General features: G+C 38.9%; 1 protein-coding gene across 2 annotated transcripts in view; it reads right to left on the bottom strand.

Moving 5' to 3' along the window:
- GTF2F2 (general transcription factor IIF subunit 2) overlaps positions 1-23702 on the bottom strand; it is a 140519-nt gene that overhangs the window by 22237 nt on the left and 94580 nt on the right. For both annotated transcript variants that reach the window (XM_061434545.1, XM_061434544.1), the window contains exon 6: positions 2347-2446. In XM_061434545.1, coding sequence (XP_061290529.1) covers positions 2347-2446 — 100 coding nt within the window. The remainder of the gene's footprint in view (positions 1-2346; positions 2447-23702) is intronic.

Here is a 23702-nt window from a genome sequence, read left to right as displayed (position 1 = left end):
CCCAAACAGGGTCTGAAAAGGCATGACCAGAGAAACTGAAAAAAATGGTAGCTCCTTGAAGACAGAAACTTTATTTATTTGGTTCACCAAGAGTAGGTATCTCAGGCATAAAATTGGCATTAAAAAAAAACAAACAAACATTTTTTTGTTCAGAGGAGACAAATCTTATGTAACTGTGGTAGGTCACTGTCATGCTAAGTACCAACACTTTTTCCTAGCTTCCCCCCTTTCCCATCGCAACAGAAAAACTTAACACTGTAAAACTTCCACTGTAATGATTCAGACAATAGGTACTCACTGTGACAGTTCCAACAATTCAAAAAGACTGACAATTCCAAGAATTCAAAAAGATTTCATGAAAGAGAAAATCAGGATAAAATCACCCTAGCACCTAGCACTAAAAATTAACAATTGTTAAAGTACTGAACTAATCCTTATTTTTGGACATTTGTTTCTAGTCTTTTCCTATTGTAAACAATAGAAACAGTGTAGCAATTTTTAAAATTTGGATGTCTTTAGAAGGGACACATGCACTTCAGTTCATCATAGTCTCTACCATTTACCTTCTTAAATTTCAGCATCCTACCCAAGAAGATGCCTGCTTGGCCCTGGAGGCGTCTACATTTGCTACCTGTCTTTATAAAATAACCGTAAGATATTCAAATATCATAAAGTAGTGGTTGGGCAGATACTAACCTGCATCATTTGATAAGCTTGTAACTTAAAGGCCAAACTTAAAAAAGAGTATTTATTTCTTCCTAAATTCAGTATCAAGGGGAAATTTCAAGCAACAAAGTAGGACACAAAGGTATCAACTCTCAACTGCTCCTTGACTTAACTTGGACTTCCTTTTATTTTCAGAAAATCATCACTTTCTCCTTACACTGCAGGTCCTTAAAGACCCAAATCTCTTAGCTCTTTAAGCACTGCTAAGGATCTACAGCAACGCAGGTTTCTTAAGAGTAAGGTTCCTACTCACAGACATAGAAAACAAACTTATGGTCATCGAAGGGGAAACGGGCAGAGGAGTAAAGGAGGAGTAAGGGATGGACAGATATATACTACTATATATGAAATTGCCTAAAATGAAAAAGAAACACACACACACACACACACACACACACACACACGGGCTCCTCTGGTAGCTCAGAAAGTAAAGAATCTGCCTGTAAGGCAGGAGACCCAGGATCAATCCTTGGGTCGGAAAGATCCCCTGGAGAAGGGAATGGCTACCCACTCTAGTATTCTTGCCTGGAGAATTCCACAGACAGAGGAGCCTGGCGGGCTACAGTCCATGGGGTCACAAAGAGTCGGACATAACTGGGACATAACTGCACGACTAACACTACCAATATACATATATACACACACGTGTATATACATGCATACACATATATATAATCACATCACTTTGCTGGATACCAACAACTAACACAATATTGTAAGTTGCCTATACTTCAATTAAAAAAAATAGTAAGGCTCTTAAACCAGTTTCCATGGTTCAACGTCTGGACTACTTGATTACTGGCTGTGTGACCTCAAGGAAGCTAACCTCTCTGTGCCCCAGTTTCTTCATCTATAAAATAAGGATCACAGCAATAATTACAACAGTTAGACCTTTGTACTGCCCGGCACAAAGTACACATAAGATGTATACATGTGTGTACTATACATACACACACTGTGTATGTGTACAAATATATACACTATATATTCATAAAGTGTGTGTTAGTCACTCAGTCATGTCTAACTCTTTGCGATCCCATGGACTGTAGCCTTCCAAGTTCCTCTGTCCATGGAATTCTCCAGGCAAGAACACCGGAGTGGGTTGATATTTCCTTTTCCAATATATATAATAAATATAGTACATACAATATACTTTAATGAAAAAGTTTTTTTACATACAGGCAGCCCACACTTTACATAGTAGTGTGAGGTTGTAAAAATTCCTAGAAAAGCTGAAACTAGGGAAAGCAATCTTAATAATGGGAAAAATGACCATTGGTTCATGATCCTACTCTCAGTTATAAAGGTATAGAAAAAACTCTAAAGCTAATATATTTTTTTAAGGATACTATGCTTCAAAACATTAGAAACACTGAAGAAATGTTTTATTTCTCTGAAAAACTTTTCAGGAGTCACTTCAGCAGTGGTTGTCTTCTCATTGTATGACTTTGGCTATAGAGTGAATACCTTTTCTGTGCTCAGCAAACTGTTATCTTGCCCACTAAGCCTGGATACCTCAAGCACCTGACAGCAAGGTGTGTGACTGCTACGGTCCTTTCAAAACCTAAGAGTCTATGACATTAAAGACAGACCAGAATGAAGAACGACATGAAGACTTACATTGTATTGATGATTAGCAACAGGTTTGTAATTGGTTGTCACGACTTTGTCCAGCTGCTGTGATAGCCTTACAGGTTTGGAAGATTCTTCTATTTGCAATCTGAAAAACAGAAGGCATTATCAACAAACTTACTTGTTTATTAGAGTGAAACCTGAACAGGTATTCCGATAATCTTTTTATCAAGACCTAATACTTCACATATAAAGAAGATATATCAGCCTTAATACTTCAAAAACACACTGTATGTGACTATAACATGGAAAGCAGACCACCAACTAAACATACAAACTATCTCATTTATTTCTACAACTTCCTTCTAAATCATATACTGTACAGTCAAACCTTAACTTTTAAAACAAAGAAGCTAATCAGCTTTAAATTTGTGGAAAAAAAATCTGCATGTGAAAATGAATTATCTTAAGTTATATGGTCTAAAACTAATCAAGGTATTTATTTAAAACTTCCAATCATTTGACAAAAGTACATAAAAACAGGACACATCAGCACTCAGGCCAGTAGCTGCTTCACTGGACAGTGCAGATAAATGATCCATCTAAACTAAAATGCAACTAAAAATAGCGCTTTTGGAAAAAGAACTGTAAAATAAACATATGACACTATGTAGAGCATATTATAACATATAATACTAGTACATATTCAAATAGCAATCTTAGGAGATTTTGTTTTGGACTAAATATTACCATGGGCTTCCCTGGTGGCCCAGTGATAAAGAATCCACCTGCCAATACAAGAGACGTGGATTTCATCCTTGGGTGGGCAGATCCCCTGGAGCAGGAAATGGCAACCCACTCAAGTACCTTGCCTGGGAAATCCCATGGACAAGAAGAGCCTGGCAGGCCACAGTTCTTAGGGTTGTAAAGAGTCTGACACGACTTACCAATTGAAGAACAACAAAAGGTAAATATATTAGGTAAAGGTAAAGGTAACATATATTACCATACCAAGTGACTCACAGTCAACCATTTACTTATTTTAAAAATTAAATTATTCTGGTATATGAAGACAGTAAATCTAAACAAAAACGTTTTAAGGCAGGAAAAGGTATAGCTTTCCAAAATGATTACTTTTTTCCAAAGTAACTATTTTTAAAGGACAAAAGGCACCACTGTACCTACAGACTTCTTAACTTAAAGCACTACAGGAAAAATAATTGCCAGCCATGTCTAGTTAAATTATAATCAAAGAGTAAGAATGAAATAAAAATACTCATACAAAAACATAGATCCTCACCAAGAGAACTACTCAAGGATTCATTTCAGCAAGAAGTTAAATGAACCCCAAAGGAACGATGCAATGATCACAGCAAAGAAACTGAGAACCATATTAGAAAATTATCTACTTGATACAGACGAAAAAAAAAAGAAGATACAGTTTTAAAGAAAGTGGAACTTCACATGAAAGATGGGAAGAGATCAGAATGAAGGCATTTAAGATTCCCATATATATTCTAAGTTTTCTGTAATAAGCATCTATCACTTTTACAATCAGAAAAGTAAGTATACTTCTTTTATAGGAAAAAGAAATATTGTTTCTGGGAAGGTTAGTTTGAAAGCTATAAAAATGTTGCTCATTTAAAAATAATATACGTTGAACATAATATATCACTTTCTTTTAATGGGACTTTAAAAATAATTTTCATTTAAAATTCTTTCAAAGGAACAACTTGTCATATAAAAGGTAACTGTTTCTTTTTTTATAACATTATTATTTAATTTGTTGGATGGACTTTCTGTTCTGCTTCCTTCTGCTTATTTTTAGGTGGTTGTTGTTCAGTAACTAAGTCATGTCCAACTCTTTGCAACTCCATGGACTGCAGCACACCAGGCTTCGCTGTCTTTCGCTATCTCCTGGAGTTTACTCAAACTCATGTCCACTGAGTCAGTGATGCCATTTAACCAACTCATCATCTGCCACTCCCTTCTCCTCTTGTCCTCAGTCTTTCTCAGCATCAGTGTCTTTTCTAGTAAGTCAACTCTTCACATCGGTGGCCAAAAGTATTGTAGTGTCAGCTTCAGCATCAGTCCTTCCAATGAATATTCAGGGTTGATTTTCTTTAGGATTGACTGGTTTAATCTCCTTGCTGTCCAAAGGACTCTCCAGAGTTTGCTCCAGCACCCCAGTTTGAAAGCATTAATTCTTTGGTACTCAGCTGTCTTCATGGTCTAACTCTCACATCCGTACATGACTAGTGGAAAAACCATAGCTTTGGCTATATGAACCTCTCTCAGCAAAGTGTTATCTCTGCTTTCTAATATGCTGTCTAAGTTTGTCATAGCTTTTCTTCCAAGGAGCAAGCATCTTTTAATTTTGTGGCTGAAATCACCCTCCACAGTGATTTTGGAGCCCAAAGAAATAAAGTCAGTGTTTCCACTTTTCCCCCATCTATTTGCCATAAGAGACAGAACCAGATGCCATGATCTTTGTTTTATGAAAATTGAGTTTTAAGCCAGCTTTTTCATTCTCCTCTTTCACCTTCATCAAGAGGCTCTTAGTTCCTCTTCGCTTTCTGACATAAGGGCGGTGTCATCTGGGTATCTGAAGTTGTTGATATTTCTCCCGGCAATCTTGATTCCAGCTTGAGCTTCATCCAGCCTGGCATTCTGCATGATGTACTCTGTATAGAAGTTACTATAAGCAGGGTAACAATATACAGCCTTGATGTACTCCCTTCCCAATCTGGAACCAGTCCTTTGTTACATGTCTGGTTCTAACTGTGGCTTCCTGTGCTGCACACAGGAGCCTCTAAGGAGGCAGGTAAGGTGGTCCAGTGTTCCCATCTCTTTAAAAAATTTCCAGTTTGTTGTGACCCACACAGTCAAAGGCTTTACCATGATCAATGAAGCAGAAGTAGATATTTTTTTGGAATTCCCTTGCTTTTTCTATGATCCAGTGGATGTTAGAAATTTTGATCTCTGGTTCCTCTGCCTTTTCTAAATCCAGCTTGTACATCTGGAAGTTCTCAGTTCATGTACAGCTGAAGTCCAATTTGAAGGATTTTGAGCATAATCTTGCTAGCATGTGAAATGAGTGCAACTGTAGGGTAATCTGATCATTCTTTGGCACTGGCTTTCTTTGAGATTTGATATATAATACCAAATTCCTCAGGAAATATTAGAGACCTACCAATTGCTTTTTTAATTTGAAAGCTGTAAATACTACTGGTTTTGTTTTTAACTGCGATTGCCAAATTGAGTATAGTTATTTCAGTATTAAAATATAAGTATTTTAATTCTTCCAATTATTTACAAATCCATATATATTAACTATATAAGGTCATAATTTTATGAAGTGTAAAAAATGTACTCTAGAAATGTCTTCAGAAATTTACTGTACATGTAACCATAAATTGTATTTACTGTGTTACTTTGTTTTCATGGGCCAAGTAGAGTTTCTATAAACTAGGAAAAAAGCACTAGCTAGAGCCCTAGAAGGGAGCTATCCACCCACAGATGGACTTCGATTTACAATCTTTCAATGGCCTCTTCACTGCTCTTGGGTGATGCACAAACTTCTTCCCATGACTGCATGTCATTCTGGGATCTAGTCCCTGCTCCCTCTCCAGCTCAATCCACTGTTCTCCTACACGTGCATTGCTACGGCTGAAGCTGTGCCATGCCCAGACTTTAGAAGGAGCTTCTTACAGGCAGTCATCCAGCAAATCTTTACTGGGTGCCTATTCTTGTTGTTGTTCAGTGGCTCAGTTGTGTCTGACTCTTTGCGACCCCATGGGCTGTGGCACGCCAGGCTTCCCTGTCCTTTACCATCTCCCAGAACTTGTTCAAACTCATGTCCATCAAGTCGGTGATGCCATCCAACCATCTCGTCCTCTGTCTTCCCCTCTCCTTCTGCCTTCAACCTTTCCCAGCATCAGGATATTTCCTGGGTGCCTCTGTCTACCAAGAAAAGACTTGCTTAGTGGAAGACAAACATTAAACAAATGCTTACCTATAACTGGTTATCTGCAGGACTAAAGAGGGACAGGGGGTTGGTATTATGACAACTGACTGTGTGCTGCTACAAAGTAAAGAATAACTCCAAGATGTTCACTTGGTAAGCTGAAGCAGGTCAGCCCACGTTCCTAAGAGGTGAAGCCCAAAAGACTAGGTGGAAACAACTCCTCCAAGCCGAGAAGACGTCTCAAAGTGACTGACAGACAAATGTTTAGAAAGAAATGAATGGTTGCAGATAGGTATAGGAATGTTTACAAAGGATTAGAACTATGCTGCTGCTGCTAAGTCACTTCAATTGTTTCCGACTCTGTGCGACCCCATAGACGGCAGCCCACCAGGCTCCTGTGTCCCTGAGATTCTCCAGGCAAGAATACTGGAGTGGGTTGCCATTTCCTTCTCCAACGCATGCATGCATGCTAAGTCACTTCAATCATGTCTGACTCTATGCGACCCAATGGATAGCAGTCCACCAGGCTCCTCTGTCCACAGGATTCTCCAGGCAAGAGTACTGGAGTGGGTTGCCAGCAAGGAGATCAAACCAGTCAATCCTAAAGGAAAACAGTCCTGAACATTCATTGGAAGGTCTGATGCTGAAGCTCCAATACTTTGGCCACCTGATGCGAAGGTGACACATTGGAAAAGACCCTGATGCTGGGCAAGATTGAAGGCAGAAGGAGAAAGGGATGACAGAGGATGAAATGGTTGGATGGCATCACCGACTCGATGGACATGGGTTTGAGCAAGCTCCAGGAGCTGGTGATGGACAGGAAAGCCTGGCGTGCTGCAGTCCATGGGGTCGCAAAGAGTCGGACATTACTGAGTGACTGAACTGAACTGAGAACTGCTACTGCTAAGTCGCTTTAGTCGTGTCCGACTCTGTGCGACCCCATAGATGGCAGCCCACCAGGCTCCCCGTCCCTGGGATTCTCCAGGCAATAACACTAGAGCGGGTTGCCATTTCCTTCTCCAGTGCATGAAAGTGAAAAGTGAAAGTGAAGTCGCTCAGTCGTGTCTGACTCTTTGAGACCCCATGGACTGCAGCCTACCAGGCTCCTCTGCCCATGGGATTTTCCAGGCAAGAGTACTGGAGTGGGGTGCCATTGCCTTCTCCAGAACTGAGAACTATGCATGTGTAAATCCTTTGGAGGGAAAAAAAAAAACAAGTGGCAGCCTGTTTCTGAACACCTCTCTCTGTATTCTAACCTTAGGCCTATCCCCTTAATGCAATCAGTTCTCAGGGGCCTGGTCTCTCTAAATGGTAATCTAGCTGTTATGCTGCCACTAAATTATCTTTTCTGTTTCAATCACCTCGCTCCACAATTTGATCTTATGAGACATTCAAGGAGGGAGGCATGCACTGGCTTCTTCTTTCCACATTAAATGATTGTTCCCATTACTTCACAGCTTGAAAATACCTTGGGATTTCACTGTATTTAGGTTAAGTGCGTTTTTATAAATGGTAGCTTATTTCTTGTCATACTCTTACACTAGAATTTATTTCAGCCACTGTATCCTGATTCAGATTTAGGTGGCATGGTTTCCTTTCAATTCTAATGCAGAAGTTCTAACAGCCAATTTCATCTTTCATAGAGTGTCATGCCATTTTTATCCTCAAAGTATTCAATCTTTTAAATATATAAAGGAAAACACTGAATTAACTTTTTTTTGAAAGAGCTCATATAAAAATTTAACTTTCTTATTATACATTTAAAAAGTCAAGTTCAAGGGTTTTGTTTTAATTAAAAGAGGATATCTTATGATTCAAAATTCAAAAGGTTAACCTATGGATGGAAAATATATTTTTGAAGAACTAAACCTTAAAATACTTTACTTAACTTGAATAGTTTAAAATAATTTAGCAGGGTTCTTTACTTAACACTAAATAATTCATTTAACATTATCCCATGAAGTGTCAGAACAATTTGCAACTCCATTTCACCACTGAACAATGTACCAAATTAAACATCACTGACCTCAACATGCCTTCAGAGTCAAAATAAGGTTTAAAACTAGGCTTGTACAAAATAGTACAATGTGAAAAATATCTGGTTTGCACAGCTGAACAGCAAACTACACACAGAGGTCTGGGGCTGGACTGGGGGAAAGCTGAAAGTTTTATTGTCCCAATCATGTAAGAAATCGGTCTGGGATTTGCCTGGTGGTCCAGTGGTTATGAATCAGCCTGCCAATGAAGAGGACATGGGTTTGATCCCTGGTCCAGAAAGATCCCACGTGCTGCAAGGCCACTAAGCCCATGCTCCACAACCAAAGCAGTCACTTCAGTGGGAAGCCTGCACGCTGCAATGAGGAGTAGTGCCCACTCGCCACAACCGGGCAAAGCCTGAGCGCACAGCAGCGAGGACCCAGCGCAGCCAAAAATATATAAATCTTTTTTTTTTTAAACAGAGTCTTAACTTTTTCAGAAAATTTAAAAACATGGTGTTATTTTCAAGAAAAAATAATAGAAAAATATCACTATATGATCATTTGGACACAGATAGACCCTACTTTTACAAACCACTAAAAAACAAAAGTGTGGTGCTAATTACTACCACCATTTCCGGACAGTTTAGAATATATGTCCACAGTCTTAGAAGACTAGGATTCACTGAATTACCAGTCTTTCTAGAATATTATATAAAGGGTCAGTTTCTTACTTTCCAATCAAAGGAAAAGCTCAAGGGTTAAATAACCTAAGACTGAAAACACTAATAAAACAACCATAACAACAGACATCTAGAAAGTATTTTACTATGTTGTAGAAACTGTGTTAAAGCTCTGCATACATCTTCTCAATCTTAAAAGCACAACAATGGGAGCTCACATCTTTTCTTTTTTTTAACCCAAAGCCTCAAGTAGTTAATCTATACACTCCCAAAAAGGCCATATAACTGAATAACACCTCTATTTAAACGTTCATTGAGTTTAGTTAAAAACAAGTAATTCTCTTGTAATAACTATAAATGGAATATAACCTTTAAACATTATGAATCACTTTGTTGTATATCTGAGACTTATATAATATTGTATAACAACTAATCTCAAAAAAAGCAATTTTCCTTTATTGGGGAAATTGAAGGTACCCACCTGCTTTCAGTTAGCCCAATTCTACACAGACACGTACAAAAGAGCACATTCTTTTTTTTTTTTTTAATTTGGTCATACCAAGTAGCATGTAGTATCACAGTTCCCTGACCAGGGATCGAATCCACACACCCTGCATGGGAAGAACGGAGTCTTAACTGCTGGATTGCCAGAGAAGTCCAATACATTCTTCTTTACAACACTGAAAAAAGATTCCTATTTCATCAATGTCACTGCTGCTGCTGCTGCTAAGTCGCTTCAGTCGTGTCCGACTCTGTGAGACCCCTGAGACGGCAGCCCACCAGGCTCCCCTGTCCCTGGGATTCTCCAGGCAAGAATACTGGAGTGGGTTGCCATTTCCTTCTTCAGTGCGTGAAAGTGAAAAGTGAAAGGGAAGTCGCTCAGTCGTGTCTGACTCCTAGCAACCCCATGGACTGCAGCCTACCAGGCTCCTCCGTCCATGGGATTTTCCAGGCAAGAGTACTGGAGTGGGGTGCCATTGCCTTCTGCAATGTCACTAGCCACTGGCTATAATTATGGTTCATAATCCACCTTATTAAAGAGCTTCATTATGGTGTATTACAATTTACACACTGTAATGGGAATTCAATCCTCAAATAAAAATGTAGTATAAACACCCTCCAAATATTTCAAATGTCAAAATCTAAAACAATGAAAAAAAGCCAAATTTCTATTGCTCTAAGCTGTTGGCAGACTGGGGAAGACAAGTCTACATATTTTATTCAATTAATCCTTCATTGATCTCACTTAGTGCATCCTATATAAAAGTAACTCAACGAATATTGGTTAAGCAAGTGAACAAATGACACCTTTATTGGACAATTATATCACAGGAGAAAAGGCTGAATCCCGTATTAACAAATTCCACAATAACGCCTCATTATGGAGAAGGCAATGGCACCCCACTCCAGTACTTCCGCCTGGAAAATCCCATGGGTGGAGAAGCCTGGTAGGCTGCAGTCCATGGGGTCGCTAGAGTCGGACATGACTGAGTGACTTCCCTTTCACTTTTCACTTTCATGCATTGGAGAAGGAAATGGCAACCCACTCCAGTGTTCTTGCCTGGAGAATCCCAGGGACGCGGAAGCCTGGTGGGCTGCCATCTCTGGGGTCGCACAGAGTAGGACACGACTGAAGCGACTTAGCAGCAGCAGCAGTATATACACATAGACTATTCTCCTGCCTAAGCAAAAATCCCTAAGTAATACTGCCTAGCTAATCTGGTTGTCAAGTATAGAATTAAGCAACTCCAAAATCACTGAACAAGTGTTTCCATCAGCAACTGCCAATGTGTAGGAGTCATTTTATGATGTAAATATCATTACTTTTGCATTCATCTATCCTTTGTGCTCCAGCTACATTTGACTGCAATTTATGCTATTCGTAAAATGACAGGTTTCACAAAAGAAGGTAAATTATCTTACGATGTTGATTTCATTTTTGAAAAGGAGGGAGTAAAGCAGTGAAGGAGGTAAACAGTGCTTCCCAAGGGGGAGCAGGAGGCTGACATTTGCAGGGTAAGCGAGAGAAAAGTGTCCCTGCAAGGAGAAGCAGGAACAGCCAGAGTGCTGGGACTGCCTGTGAACAAGAGGACACCTTCTGGGCCCCAAGTCAGAAAACAAGATGCAACATTCAGAAGAAGGCCCAGCTCAGGAGCGGGCAGGCAGAAGGCTAGGGGGAAGGCAAGGTGAGGGAATAACCAGGGGATCTACTAATACCAAAAGGTTCTGATGATGCCTAGTTTTAAGACAGTACATTTACAGGAAGCTTCCACAGGACAGAGTTTCTCAGAGGAACAGTAATAGTATTAACAGTATTGGGTTGGGCAAAAAGTTCATTTGGGTTTTTCCATACAACCTTAAGGAAAAGCCCAAATGGACTTTTTGGCCAACCCAATACATATTTGTCTGTTAGAATGTGGATTTGAAAAAATTTCAGCACTTGCAACTGTCAAGTAATCAAACATATCCTTACCTGGAAGGACTACTAGAAGGATTACACAGAATAAACATTAAAATTAAGTAATTTAAGTGTCTTACAAATACCTGTTAATTATTTTAAGCTTCATGAAAATAGGGACCTTGTTCATATTCCCAGGGCCTAGAAATTAGGCATGCAATATAAATGTGTTAAATAAGCAAGTGAGGGAAAAAAAAGATGAGAAGAAGACAAGTTTTAGGCTGCAATTAATCAATAATGGTAATCTGGACGTCATATCATAAGATTTACAGTAATATAGAGAAGGAAACGGCAACCCACCGACTGCAGTATTCTTGCCTGGAGAATCCCCATGGACAAAGGAGCCTGGTGGGCTACAGTCCATGGGGTTCCAAACAGTTGGACACGACTGAGCAACTTAAGCACAGCACAGCACATGCTAACACCCAGATCTGCCATTTAAGAGAAGAGACTGTAAAATACATAAGGCTTAATTTTCACTCTGTAGGAAAAACCCAACAAAGGGAAAAAACTCCATTGTCTACTTGCACTATCCAATAGAGTAGCCACTGCTGCTGCTGCTGCTGCTAAGTCACTTCAGTCGTGTCCGACTCTGTGCGACCCCAGAGATGGCAGCCCACCAGGCTCCCCATCCCAGGGATTCTCCAGGCAAGAACACTGGAGTGGGTTGCCATTTCCTTCTCCAATGCATGAAAGTGAAAAGTGAAAGTGAAGTCGCTCAGTCATGTCTGACTCTTAGCGACCCCATGGACTGCAGCCTACAGGCTCCTCCGCCCATGGGATTTTCCAGGCAAGAGTACTGGAGTGGGGTGCCATTGCCTTCTCCAGAGTAGCCACTAGCGATATGCAACTATTTAAACTGAAACTTCATTTCCTCAGACATGTCAGCCATGTTAAGTGTTCAACAGCCACATGTGGATACCACAAGACAATACAGACATAGAATATTTCTTTCACTGGTGAGGGAATAAAAATTCACAATGGGCTTTGCTTGCTCCTACATTCGTTAGAAACAAGTCACCCACAAGTTTTTGGGTATGTGTTGGGTAAGGTAAAGTAAATGACAGCATAATGAAGACACTTTATAAGTGTCTTGGTTTTGTTTTTTTAATTACTGCCTACTTTTTGTTTTACAGACAAACACTGTAAGACTGTCAATCCCTTGTCAAATTGTCACTTCTCCAGGAAGAGCATACATCACCAACATTCCAGAGAGTATCCTCCATTAGCTAAAAGACACAGAATCTCCACTCAATAGTCCAAAATATAAGTATCTCACCCAATGGCCAAAATATTTTTACTATCTTATATAATTTCCTTTACTCTCATAGTCTTTCCTTAAGTAATCTACTTACTATCTTAAACTTGAAGGCATGTTCAGTAGCTACCTTCAGCCTGTTTGTGTTGGTCACTGTTATGTCTGACTCTTTGTGACTCCGTGGACTGTAGCCTGCCAGACTCCTCTGTCCATGGGATTTTCCAGACAAGAATACTGGAGTGGGTAGCCATTCCCTTCTGCAGGGGATCTTTCCTGACCCAGGGATCGAACCCAAGTCTCTTACGTCTCCTGCTCTGCAGGCAGATTCTTTATCATCTGAGCCACTAGGGAAGCCCACCTTCAGCCTATGCAGTGGCATTACTTCCCCGTCTCCAGCACTCTGGTCACGCCCAAGTCCCATACAGATGCCCAAGCTGGAGGAAGGGGGGCAGAAGACAGCACACGCAACCAGTTCTTGTGACTCTGGGAATCAAAAGGGTACCTAAGATTCATTACACTGCCTGGAGCTTTTGTTCAAATAATTATGAAATTTGGTCTGTGGCTCAGATCATGAACTCCTTATTGCCAAATTCAGACTTTAATTGAAGAAAGTAGGGAAAACTAGTAGACCATTCAGGTATGATCTAAGTCAAATCCCTTACGATTATACAGTGGAAGTGAGAAATAGATTCAAGGGATTAGATCTGATAGACAGTGCCTGAAGAACTATGAACTTTGGTCACCTGCAACTTACTCACTGCAATGTGTTTTTTCTTTAGACCATGTCAAGCATGATTTCTTATACCATCTCCTGAAAGCAAACTGTTTTTCACCTTGGAAAGACTGTATTTCAATGTAAGTGTGTGTGTGATGGGGGAAGAACAAGGGCAGGCAAAGCGGAAGGGGGTGGGGGCAGAAGGAAGCAACAGCGTTTGAGGTAAAAAACCCTTTACTGCTTCTGCTTTTCCTGTTAATCAAATAGTTAATATTTTAGTACAGGCACAAAGTAGAAACTTAAGAGGAAAAATAGTTTAGCAAGTTAGGGATCATTTGTTAGTTCTCAAGACATGTCCAAGTAGCTACTCCTGAAAATTACCCTAAACTCCAATGGATGATGAATGACAAAAATATTTGTTTCATTTCATTTTTAAGAACTTTTATTTCTCTTCTCCATACTCCAAGAAAAGTAAAAAGCCTAAATATTTTGCTATGATTCCCGGAGTGGTGGGTAAAAAGGACGAGGAACTGTATTTATAACTCAATACAGCCGGCCTTCTGTAGCTGAGGATGCAAATCGCGTGGATAGTAAGGTCCAACTGTATTAATACCACTTTATTTAAGGGACAAGCACATCTGTGAATTTCATTTTGTATAAGGGACATGCACATCTGGAATTCTGGTGTCTGCAGGGGGTCCTGGAACCAACGTCCCATGGATGCCCAGGGATGACTGTATTCAAAAAAGCAACAAAGAAATACCTTTTTAATTCAGATTCATCCTGAATAATTTCCCATTAAAAATAAAAATCAAAGATGAAAGCAAACCTATGGCACCCAGAATGGCTCTGAACAATGCTTAGTTTAGAGAATGTACCAGACACCATGACACAGCAGGATCTAAAACCAGATTCTGCTTTTAAGGTCTAGTTCTACTACTAAGTGCTACCATGGTCAAGTTAGCCAGTCTCTTCAACACCTTGGCACTCTCATGAGAAAAAATGATAATTATAGCAACAGAAGTATGCGAGATAATCTTTAAACACTTAAACGTGGCTTGTCCCAAAGTACAATTCAATACATTCTATTATTATTTTCCTTACTGTAATCATTCAAATAGTCACACTAAACAGAAATGTATGGAAGTTATGTGAATAAGCACAACTTTTAATAATAATCTGCTTCACCAATTAGATTTTAAAACTAAGATTTATGGAAACTAAGTTCATCCTTTATCCTGATAGGGGTATCTGGCTACATCAGATAAAAAGCACTTTCTTTCATTGTCTTTGATGTCTTCAAGGATAAGAACATTTCTTTCTAAATGTCATTCAGCTGCAGGTAAAACATGTAATGTTCATAAAAGTGCTAATTAGAACAAATTAAAATTAAACAGCATCAAAAGACATATTAAAAATATGGGAGCTTACAGTTTTGGGTAACTGTTTATATATAAGAATTTTTTTTAATTTACTGAATTTTAGATGCAGTCAAAGTATTTTTGGAGTTAATCCTTAGGGTACTCAAATCAGTCTCTCATAGATGACTGTCAACCAGCAGTGACCAGAACATGAGTCTGAGTTTAACAAAAGTAGAAAAATGCACTTGAGCAGAACATCTTAAGTTACACAGATAACACATAACCATTTAAAACTAAATAGTTTTGAAAAATCTTTTCCCGTCTTCCTCATATAAAACATGATTACAGAAGGTTATATATTTTTCCTCCCAGGAGATGGGGAGACCAACTGTAGAGTGGATACAACTGAACGAAGTAACTGTTCCCCTCCTTCCCTTTATCTATTTCTCTTGGCCCTCTTTTACACTGCCTGGACATTTTTAGTTGGTTTTCTCTAGATTTTTTTCCATACAGCTTTAGATTATTTCACATGTATTGTTTCACTTCATTGGCCAAAGAGGCTAATGCTTTCAGGGGACATTAAACAATAACTCTTGGGCCCCTTTCTGCCCATAATGTCTAATGATTGGCTTAGATTTTTATGTCCTTTAACTACTTGGCCCAACACTTATGCACACTGACCCTCATAGACTTTTGTGTGAGCTGGATCCACGTAGATACTGTGTAGAGGTCTTGACACCATCACTTCACTCATGCCACTCAGATGCTGCCATCCACCTCTTCTCCCAGACCACTCTCCTCTACAGAGGGCAGGTGTTGCCTCAGTACTGATTCGAGGAACTCCTGCCTGAGCTTCCCCCACAGCTCAGGAACTGACTGCTGCCTCCTGCTTCCTGGTGGAGCCCCCATGAACAACAAGGGCTCATAGAACCCCACAGGGATGTGTGACCGAGACGACGGGAGGAGGGAACTGCGGGCTAAGCAGTCACTGTGGCAGCTCAGAGTGGGGTCCTGGGCACCGCCAAGCCCTTGAATATTCTCGAATCATATCATATACATCTTGATTAAAAACACCTTAATAGTCAAGTATTTAAGAAACAGAATACAAAAGCCTTTTCTTCTCATTACGAACTGAAATATATTCATTAATTTAAACACCTTAATAATCAAGTATTTAAGAAACGGAATGCAAAAGCCTTTTCTTTTCATTAAGAATTGAAATGTATTCATTAATTTAAAGTTGAATTTGCTTTTGAGAGCTTAAAGGCTCACACAGGTTCTACTTTTGTGGATAGAATGCTTTAAAAAGTAGAAGAGAAACTGCTAGAGATGACCGTTCATATAATAAAACTAACTCAGTTTCCTAACAGAAACACTAATGCTCATGTTACCATATTGATCAAGTGCTGAGAGTAATCATTACCCTAAGATTCCCTATTTTCACAGTTTTGGCAGTTCATGTTGCCAGCCCTATCAAGAGACATTCAGCCCCCACTTCTGTAAGCTCCTAAGACTTCTTATCTGCTGACTGATAAATAGGCTTCCAGCTAGGTTATCATTTGGTGAGGAACTGTGAACACTGACATGAAGTTACCTAGCAAATTTTCTTTTATAGAGCTTATGGACAGATGTATTAAGAACTGAATATATCATTTTATAAATTTAAGAAAATAATTTTTCTTGCTATTAGTAGAGAAAAGAAGGCATTATAGAAATGTTTCAGTCCTGGTTTTTCTAAATACATAAAACATTATCTGGTTCAAATCAAGTCTAGGTTTTTTATAGCTGGTCTTAGTACAAAGACAAAAAGCTAAGCATATAGGAAAACCATTTCTAAAACAAGCTGTGGGCAGGAACAGCCCTGATGCTTTATGGATTCAGACTCTGTGTGCCGTTTTACTTGCACTGCTAGCGCTATTTAAGAGACGCTTTTACCTTTCAGTCACTTATTTTATACTCTTTAACTCCTATAAAACATTAGGGATATCAGGCTCCTCAGGAGCTTCATGTAGCTCCTATTAGTCAGAGAATGACTACTTTTATGGGCCCCAAACAAATGTATAAAAATATTTTCTGCATCATCAACATGCATGGATGATAGAAGTTATTACAGAGGCTATTTATGTGGACAAAATCCATTTTATTTTGTTAAACTGTTTATATGATGATCCGAGTCATTAACTTTTGTAAATGCTGCTTTGATAGACATTCTGAATGAGGCGGAATAGCAGTTATGGAAACAAACTCTTGCTTTATTTCTCCCTTTGTGGTAACAGTTTTATACCAAGCTCTTTCCCCCGGATCCCTCCAGTGTTGCTAGCTGAAGGTGAGGCTGAAGTCTGGGTCCGTGGAACGTCCACAGGGAACATGCTCAGACGGCAACCTTGGTGTGCATCTGTGCTCAGTCGCATCTGACTCTGCGACCCCACGGACTGTAGCCTGCCAGGCTACTCTGTCCATGGAATTTTCCAGGCAAGAGACTGGAGTGGGCTGCCACTTTCTTCTCCAGGGGATCTTCTGACTCAGGGATTGAATCCACATCTCCCATCTGCACTGGCAGGTGGATTCTTTACCATGGAGCCACCAGGGAAGCCCTTAGGTCCCTCCAGTGCTGCTAGCTAAAGGTGAGGGTGAAGTCAGTGTCCACGGAAAAATCCAAGGTAACACTCTCAGACAGCAACTTTGGTCTCCTAGTGCAATTCATTCAGTAATTGAGTTGGGCAGGAAAAAGTGAAAAAAAAAAAAAGTATGTATGTATATGTACATATATATATTTGAATGAACACATTCTAAAATATGCTGGTGCTTCTTCAGGTTCAATATTCAGAGCCAAGAAAGAAATTAGTCAGAATTTGTTGAGTTTGCTGCATATATACAGATCAAGATGATAACTAAAGGGAAGGGGGCATCTGTGGGTTTCATTCATTCATATATGAGGTAGGGGTTAAAGTATGGAGTGTGTTTGATAAAAGCAATTGAGGTGTGAAATGAACTTGGTGGTTTTAAGTGAGCTTTTACATATTCTACAACAGATGGTACAGCAATAATTTTTTATCATTTAAGATGAGATCAGATTCTTGAAACCATGAATTCTATCACAACAGGCTACACTGTCTTGTCCAAATAATGTGTATTAGAGAATGTGTATTTTCTGCAAGGTGCATGTTTTCACTATGTGAAATCTGAAGAAAACCCATTTTAAAAATGAAAACAGATTTATGTAACTGTTAGCTTCAGTAGTGACGGAAGGAACTTAGAGTGGGTGTTTAGGAGGGGAAATAAATGAGGTAATGCAGTTCAAAGAGGCTGACCTAACAGAAATCTGACAATAAAAGACTGGAAAAAGTACTGTGATAAGTACTTTCCCATTTTCATATTTATTATACTGCAACTTGAATACTTATAACCAGAATTATTTAAGATGTTTAAAGCTAAGCATCCAAGTCATCAAGCAGCCCCAATTGCTAACCTCGGCTCTCTTTCTTTTACTCCTAAAATTATTTAGGTCAGGGATTAAGTAAGCTGCTTATGATGATAGACGCAGCATTTCTCTAGCCAGTCCCTGTGATATATACTGCAAGTATGAATCATTTTTCCAAATTAAAGTGTCTATGATGCTATGACTATGTGATGGGTGCCAAGAGAATACAACAGTGGAATCAAACAACTTCTATTCAGCAAATTTTAAAATATCGTTCTGCAAATTTCCAGTTGCTTCTGAGGAAAAATCAGAAATATTAGCTGCATATCATGTCAAGCTGTAAGAAGCTACCCAGGCATACACGAACCAAGATACTGTTGCTATGGAGACTAAGCAACTCAAGCAAATGGCTACTTCATTAGAGACTCCATGAAACTATAAATGCTGGAATAATAGATGAGGGATATCTGGTAGGATGTGGCCATCAGTGTGGGCTGGGATTCAGAGAGAATTTCTGAAAATATAAGGTAACTTTTAACACACTGTTTTGGCAACCTTTGAAAAATTAAAAAGTGAGATTAACTAGAACCAAATGAAAGCTGGGGGGAAATGAGAAGAGTGGTCAGATTCAAGAATATCTGTTTAGGACCAGCTGCGGTGACCCTGACATTGATCTGAAAAAGTGAGAGTCATTTAGACTATCATATAGGATGCCAAAGGGAGAAAGGAGTCCCTACTGAATCACTGCTTCAGACTTTCCACTGTGAACGGGATTCGAGGCCATATGGTCTCACTCTCTCTCCATCAAGAAAATGAATAGAAAGGAGGGAAAGAATATTTCTGCCTATGTTTCAACTTTGAAGAATTTAAACTTTACATCCAAGAATGAAAATAAAAGCTGGATATGAACTTCTGTAACACAGCGACAAAAGATTAATGCTAAAATTAGATTTATCTCAAAGAATTTAAATCATGTAGCATTTCACATATTCTTACTCTAATCTTCTAAAAACAAAGGCTACATACTAAAAAACCCCAATGTTTCTGTCTTTTCCTCATGAATTTACATTGCCTCTAAGAACTTTTAACTGACACTATATAGGAGCTAAATATAAAGATGTGCTTCTATTTTTTATGTTAGTGATATGTTATATAAATTTATCATATTAAGTTTATTACAAAAATGATGTTAGTTATATCCTGACTTTTTTTTAATTAATTTTTTTTATTGAAGTATATTTGATGTACAATATACGTTACAGGTATACAATATACGGATTCACAATTTTTAAAGGTTACACACTTACAGTTATTACAATATATTGGCTATATCCCCGTCATACAACATACCCCTGGAGCTTATTTTATACTTAATAGTTTGTATCTCTTACTCTCCTGTCTCTACATTGCCCCTTCTCCTTCCCCGTGAGTAACCCCTAGTCTGTTCTCCATATCTGCTTCTTTTTTTGTTATATTCACTAGTTTGTTATACTTCTTAGATTCCATATAAGTGATACCAAAAAGCATTTGTCTTTCTCTGCCTTATTTCACTTAGTATAATACCCTCCAAGTGCTTCCAGGCTGCTGCAAATGACAGATTTTCCTTCTTTTTTATGGCTGACTTCTAGTAAATTCGAGGTAATGCTATGCTTGTGTTTGTCCTTGTTTTGATTGGTATAAACATCCAAGTGTAAAAGCCACACTTACAGGACACCTCGATTTATCTTCCCGGATTTCGACCAGGACTTTCTAATCCTGTCCTCTTTAGCCCAGTGACTTGTGCACATTACTCCACAGAAGACAGCTGCCCTTCCTTCCCATTTGAATGGCTTTTTCATCAGCATTGCTCAAGACACACAAATGAGACTGGAAATCACATTGTTATGCCAAATCAAAGCTATCGGGAGTCAGCTGTTAAACATGGGGACTACAGCAAACGAATCACTGTAAAATCAAGGTTGATTCTGGTTGCAATACGGAGAATGAAGCAGGGTAAGGAGAGACTGGTATCAGGGAGAACAAAGATGAGATGAACAGAAGCTGTGCAGTACCAGTGAGTGGAGAGGCAGAGCAGCATGTGAGTACAGTAAGTGAACATGTGACACCGAATTCTAGAGGGTTCTGCAGACCTAACATAAGCGAGGCCCGGTGTCAGGTACTGGAGGAGAAACCAACCTGAAAGAGCTACCAGCTGTTGGAAGAGTAGGCAAGACCATGCGTGTGTGCTAAGTTGCTTAATCGTGTCTGACTCTTTGCGACCCCATGGACTGTGGTCCACCAGGCTCTCCATGGGATTCTCCAGGCAAGAATACTGGAGTGAGTTGCCAGGCCCTTCTCCAGGGATGGAACTCTCACAGCTCTTTCGTCTCCTGGCAGGCAGGTTCTTTACCACTAGTGCCACCTGGCAAGACAGACTGCTCCTGAAACAAAAGAGCCTCTAGAATGTCTGAGGATCCTGTGGCATTTGCCACCTTGTTTTCTATACTCACTCCTCCTTTTCTGCTTGGCAAACTCCTTCCTGGGCCACTGCCTCCCCAGCAAAGCCAGCCCTTACTCAGAAGTGGCTCTCTGCCTCCCCTGTTCTTTACTGATGGCTCACAGTTCTCCCTGGAGCCTGGTGGTTCTCCCTGCAAGGCGAGTGCTGTAAGCACTGTACTAAAGGAAAAGCAATCTAATGTTACTCAATTACATTCCATCTAATACATTCAGAGTGTCTATTACCTGTCAGGGACCATGGTAACTACTGAACTGCACTCCTTGAAAGTTCATTAGCAAAAACTATAATAGAAATTGTCAATGAAAGCAAATGAAGGCAAGATTATCAGTAAGAAACTACCAAGAAGCAAAGGTTTTGTGATACTGTTTTTAAAACAATTTTTATTGAGGTGTAACTGACATACTATAGACTGCAGGTACTTGAAACATACAATTTGATGCGTTTTCACATATGCACATACTTGTGAAACCATGTGATACCTGTTTCAGAAAAATCACCCAGCCTTACAACCTAGGTTCCTCCATGCTGAATTCTTTTTTCCCCCTGGAGGAATCAATAAATTCAAACTGAATCATTTTTTTTTAAAGTTATTGTCTATTTCTGATCAATACATTAGGAATTTAAGAACACAGAAATTTTATTATTTTATATAAAGCTGCTGCTGCTAAGTCGCTTCAGTCGTGTCCGACTCTGTGCAACCCCACAGATGGCAGCCCACCAGGCTCCCCTGTTCCTGGAATTCTCCAGGCAAGAACACTGGAGTGGGTTGCCATTTCCTTCTCCAATGCATGAAAGTGAAAAGTTAAAGTGAAGTGGCTCAGTCGCGTCTGACTCTTCGGGACCCCTTGGACTGCAGCCTACCAGGCTCCTCTGTCCATGGGGTTTTCCAGGCAAGAGTACTGGAGTGGGGTGCCATAGCCTTCTCTGTATGTAAAGCTAACGAAATATTTTTTAAATGTCAGCATACATTTGCAGGCAATATAACAATGTACTTTAAAGAAACAGAAACAACTGAACAATGACAGACTAGAAGGAGTACAAATGTACAAAAGCAGCTTTCTTATATTCCAGCCACATATTTTTTAAGGGAAAAGAAGTTACAATAGCAACAAAAATATAAACACACAGGGCAACCCTTACCAAAAATGTTCAGCTCTATATAAAGAAAATTACACATTGTTACTGAAAGTATAAAGAAGGCCTGAATAAATGGAGAGAACTACTGAGTTTCTGAGTGGGAAGATTAAATATGCTAAGAAGCTAATTTTTCCCAAATAATTTTATAGATTTAAAATAAAAATTTATTGGAATTTTTTTAATTTGGAAAAAAATTGTTTTAAAATTGACATGGAAGACAGAACAGGTAAGAATTAAAAAAAATATTTTCAGGGACATAGTAATAATTAAACTTAAAAGCTTTTGCACAGAAAAGGGAACTATAAGTAAAACAAAAAGATAACCTACAGACTGGGAGAATACATTTGCAAATGATGTGATCAACAAGGGATTATTTCCAATGTATGCAAACAGCTCATACAACCTAATTTAAAAAAAAACCAAACAACTCAATCAAAAAACGGACAGAACACCTAAACAGATATTTCTCCAAAGAAGAAATACAGATGGCCAATGGGCACATGAGAATATGCTCAACATTGCTAATTATTAGAGAAATGCAAATCAAAACTACCAAGAAGTATCACTTCACACCAGTCAAAGTGGTCATCATTAAACAGTCTACAAATAATAAATGCTGGAGAGAGTGTAGAAAAAAAGGAATCCTCCTACACTGTTGGTGGGAATATAAATTGGTGCAGCCACTATAGAGAACTGTATGGAGGATCTTTAAAAAACTAAAAATAGAGTTGCCATATCATCCTGCAATCCCAGTCCTGGGCATACATTCTGAGAAAACTCTTAATTCAAAAGATACATGCACTCCAATGTTCACTGCAGCACCATTTGTAATAACTGAGACATAGGTTAAGAAGCAACCTAACTGTCCATCAAGAGATGAATGGATCAGGCAGATGTGGCATATATACACAGTGAAATATTACTCAGCCATAAAAAATGGAATAATGCCACTTGCAGCCACATGGATAGATCTAGAATTTATCACACTAAGTAAGCCAGACAGAGAAAGACATACATCATATGGTACTACCTATCTGTGGAATCTAAAAACATGATACAAATGAACTTATTTACAAAACAGGAAGAGACACACAGACAAAAAACAAACTTATGGTTACCAAAGGGGAAAGGGGGTGGGTGGAGGGAGGGATAAATTATGAGGATGAGAGTAACATAGCAAACTACCAAATATAAAACAGAAAAACAACAAAAACCTAAGGTATAGAACAGGGAACTGTATTCAACGTTTTGTAATAATAACCTATAAGGGAAAAGAATCTTACCATGCGTAAGTGTGTATATATACATACACACACATAAAATCTGAAACATCATGCTATACACCTGAAACATGATACTATAAATCAATTATAGTATATATATATAAAAACATGTGTGTATGTGTGTATATATATGATATATAACATATATCATATGTATGTATATGTATGTAATCTGAATCACTGTGTTGTACACCTGAAACATGACATTGTAAATCAACTATATATATATATAAAACGTGTGTGTGTGTATGTATATAATCTGAATCACCATGCTGTATACCTGAAACATGATACTGTAAATCAACTATACTATATATAACATGTGTGTATGTGTGTATATATATTATATACATAAAATCTGAATCACCATGCTGTATACCTGAAACACAATATTGTACATCAACTATGCTATGCTAAGTCACTTCAGTCATGTCCGACTCTGTGCGACCCCATAGACGGCAGCCCAACAGGCTCCCCTGTCCCTGGGATTCTCCAGGCAAGAACACTGGAGTGGTTTGCCATTTCCTTCTCCAAAAAATCAACTATACTTCAACTTAAAAAAAAAAAAAGTCTCTCCTAGACATCCAGATCCTCTCTCTGAAGGCAACTACTGATCCAGTTTCTCACATACACTTCAAGATGCATTCC

The sequence above is a fragment of the Bos javanicus genome, chromosome 12 (genome assembly GCF_032452875.1).
Source record: "Bos javanicus breed banteng chromosome 12, ARS-OSU_banteng_1.0, whole genome shotgun sequence".
NCBI lineage: Eukaryota > Metazoa > Chordata > Mammalia > Artiodactyla > Bovidae > Bos > Bos javanicus.
The sequence above is the reverse complement of the archived record's forward strand: the minus strand, read 5'-3'. Positions and strand labels throughout refer to the sequence as shown.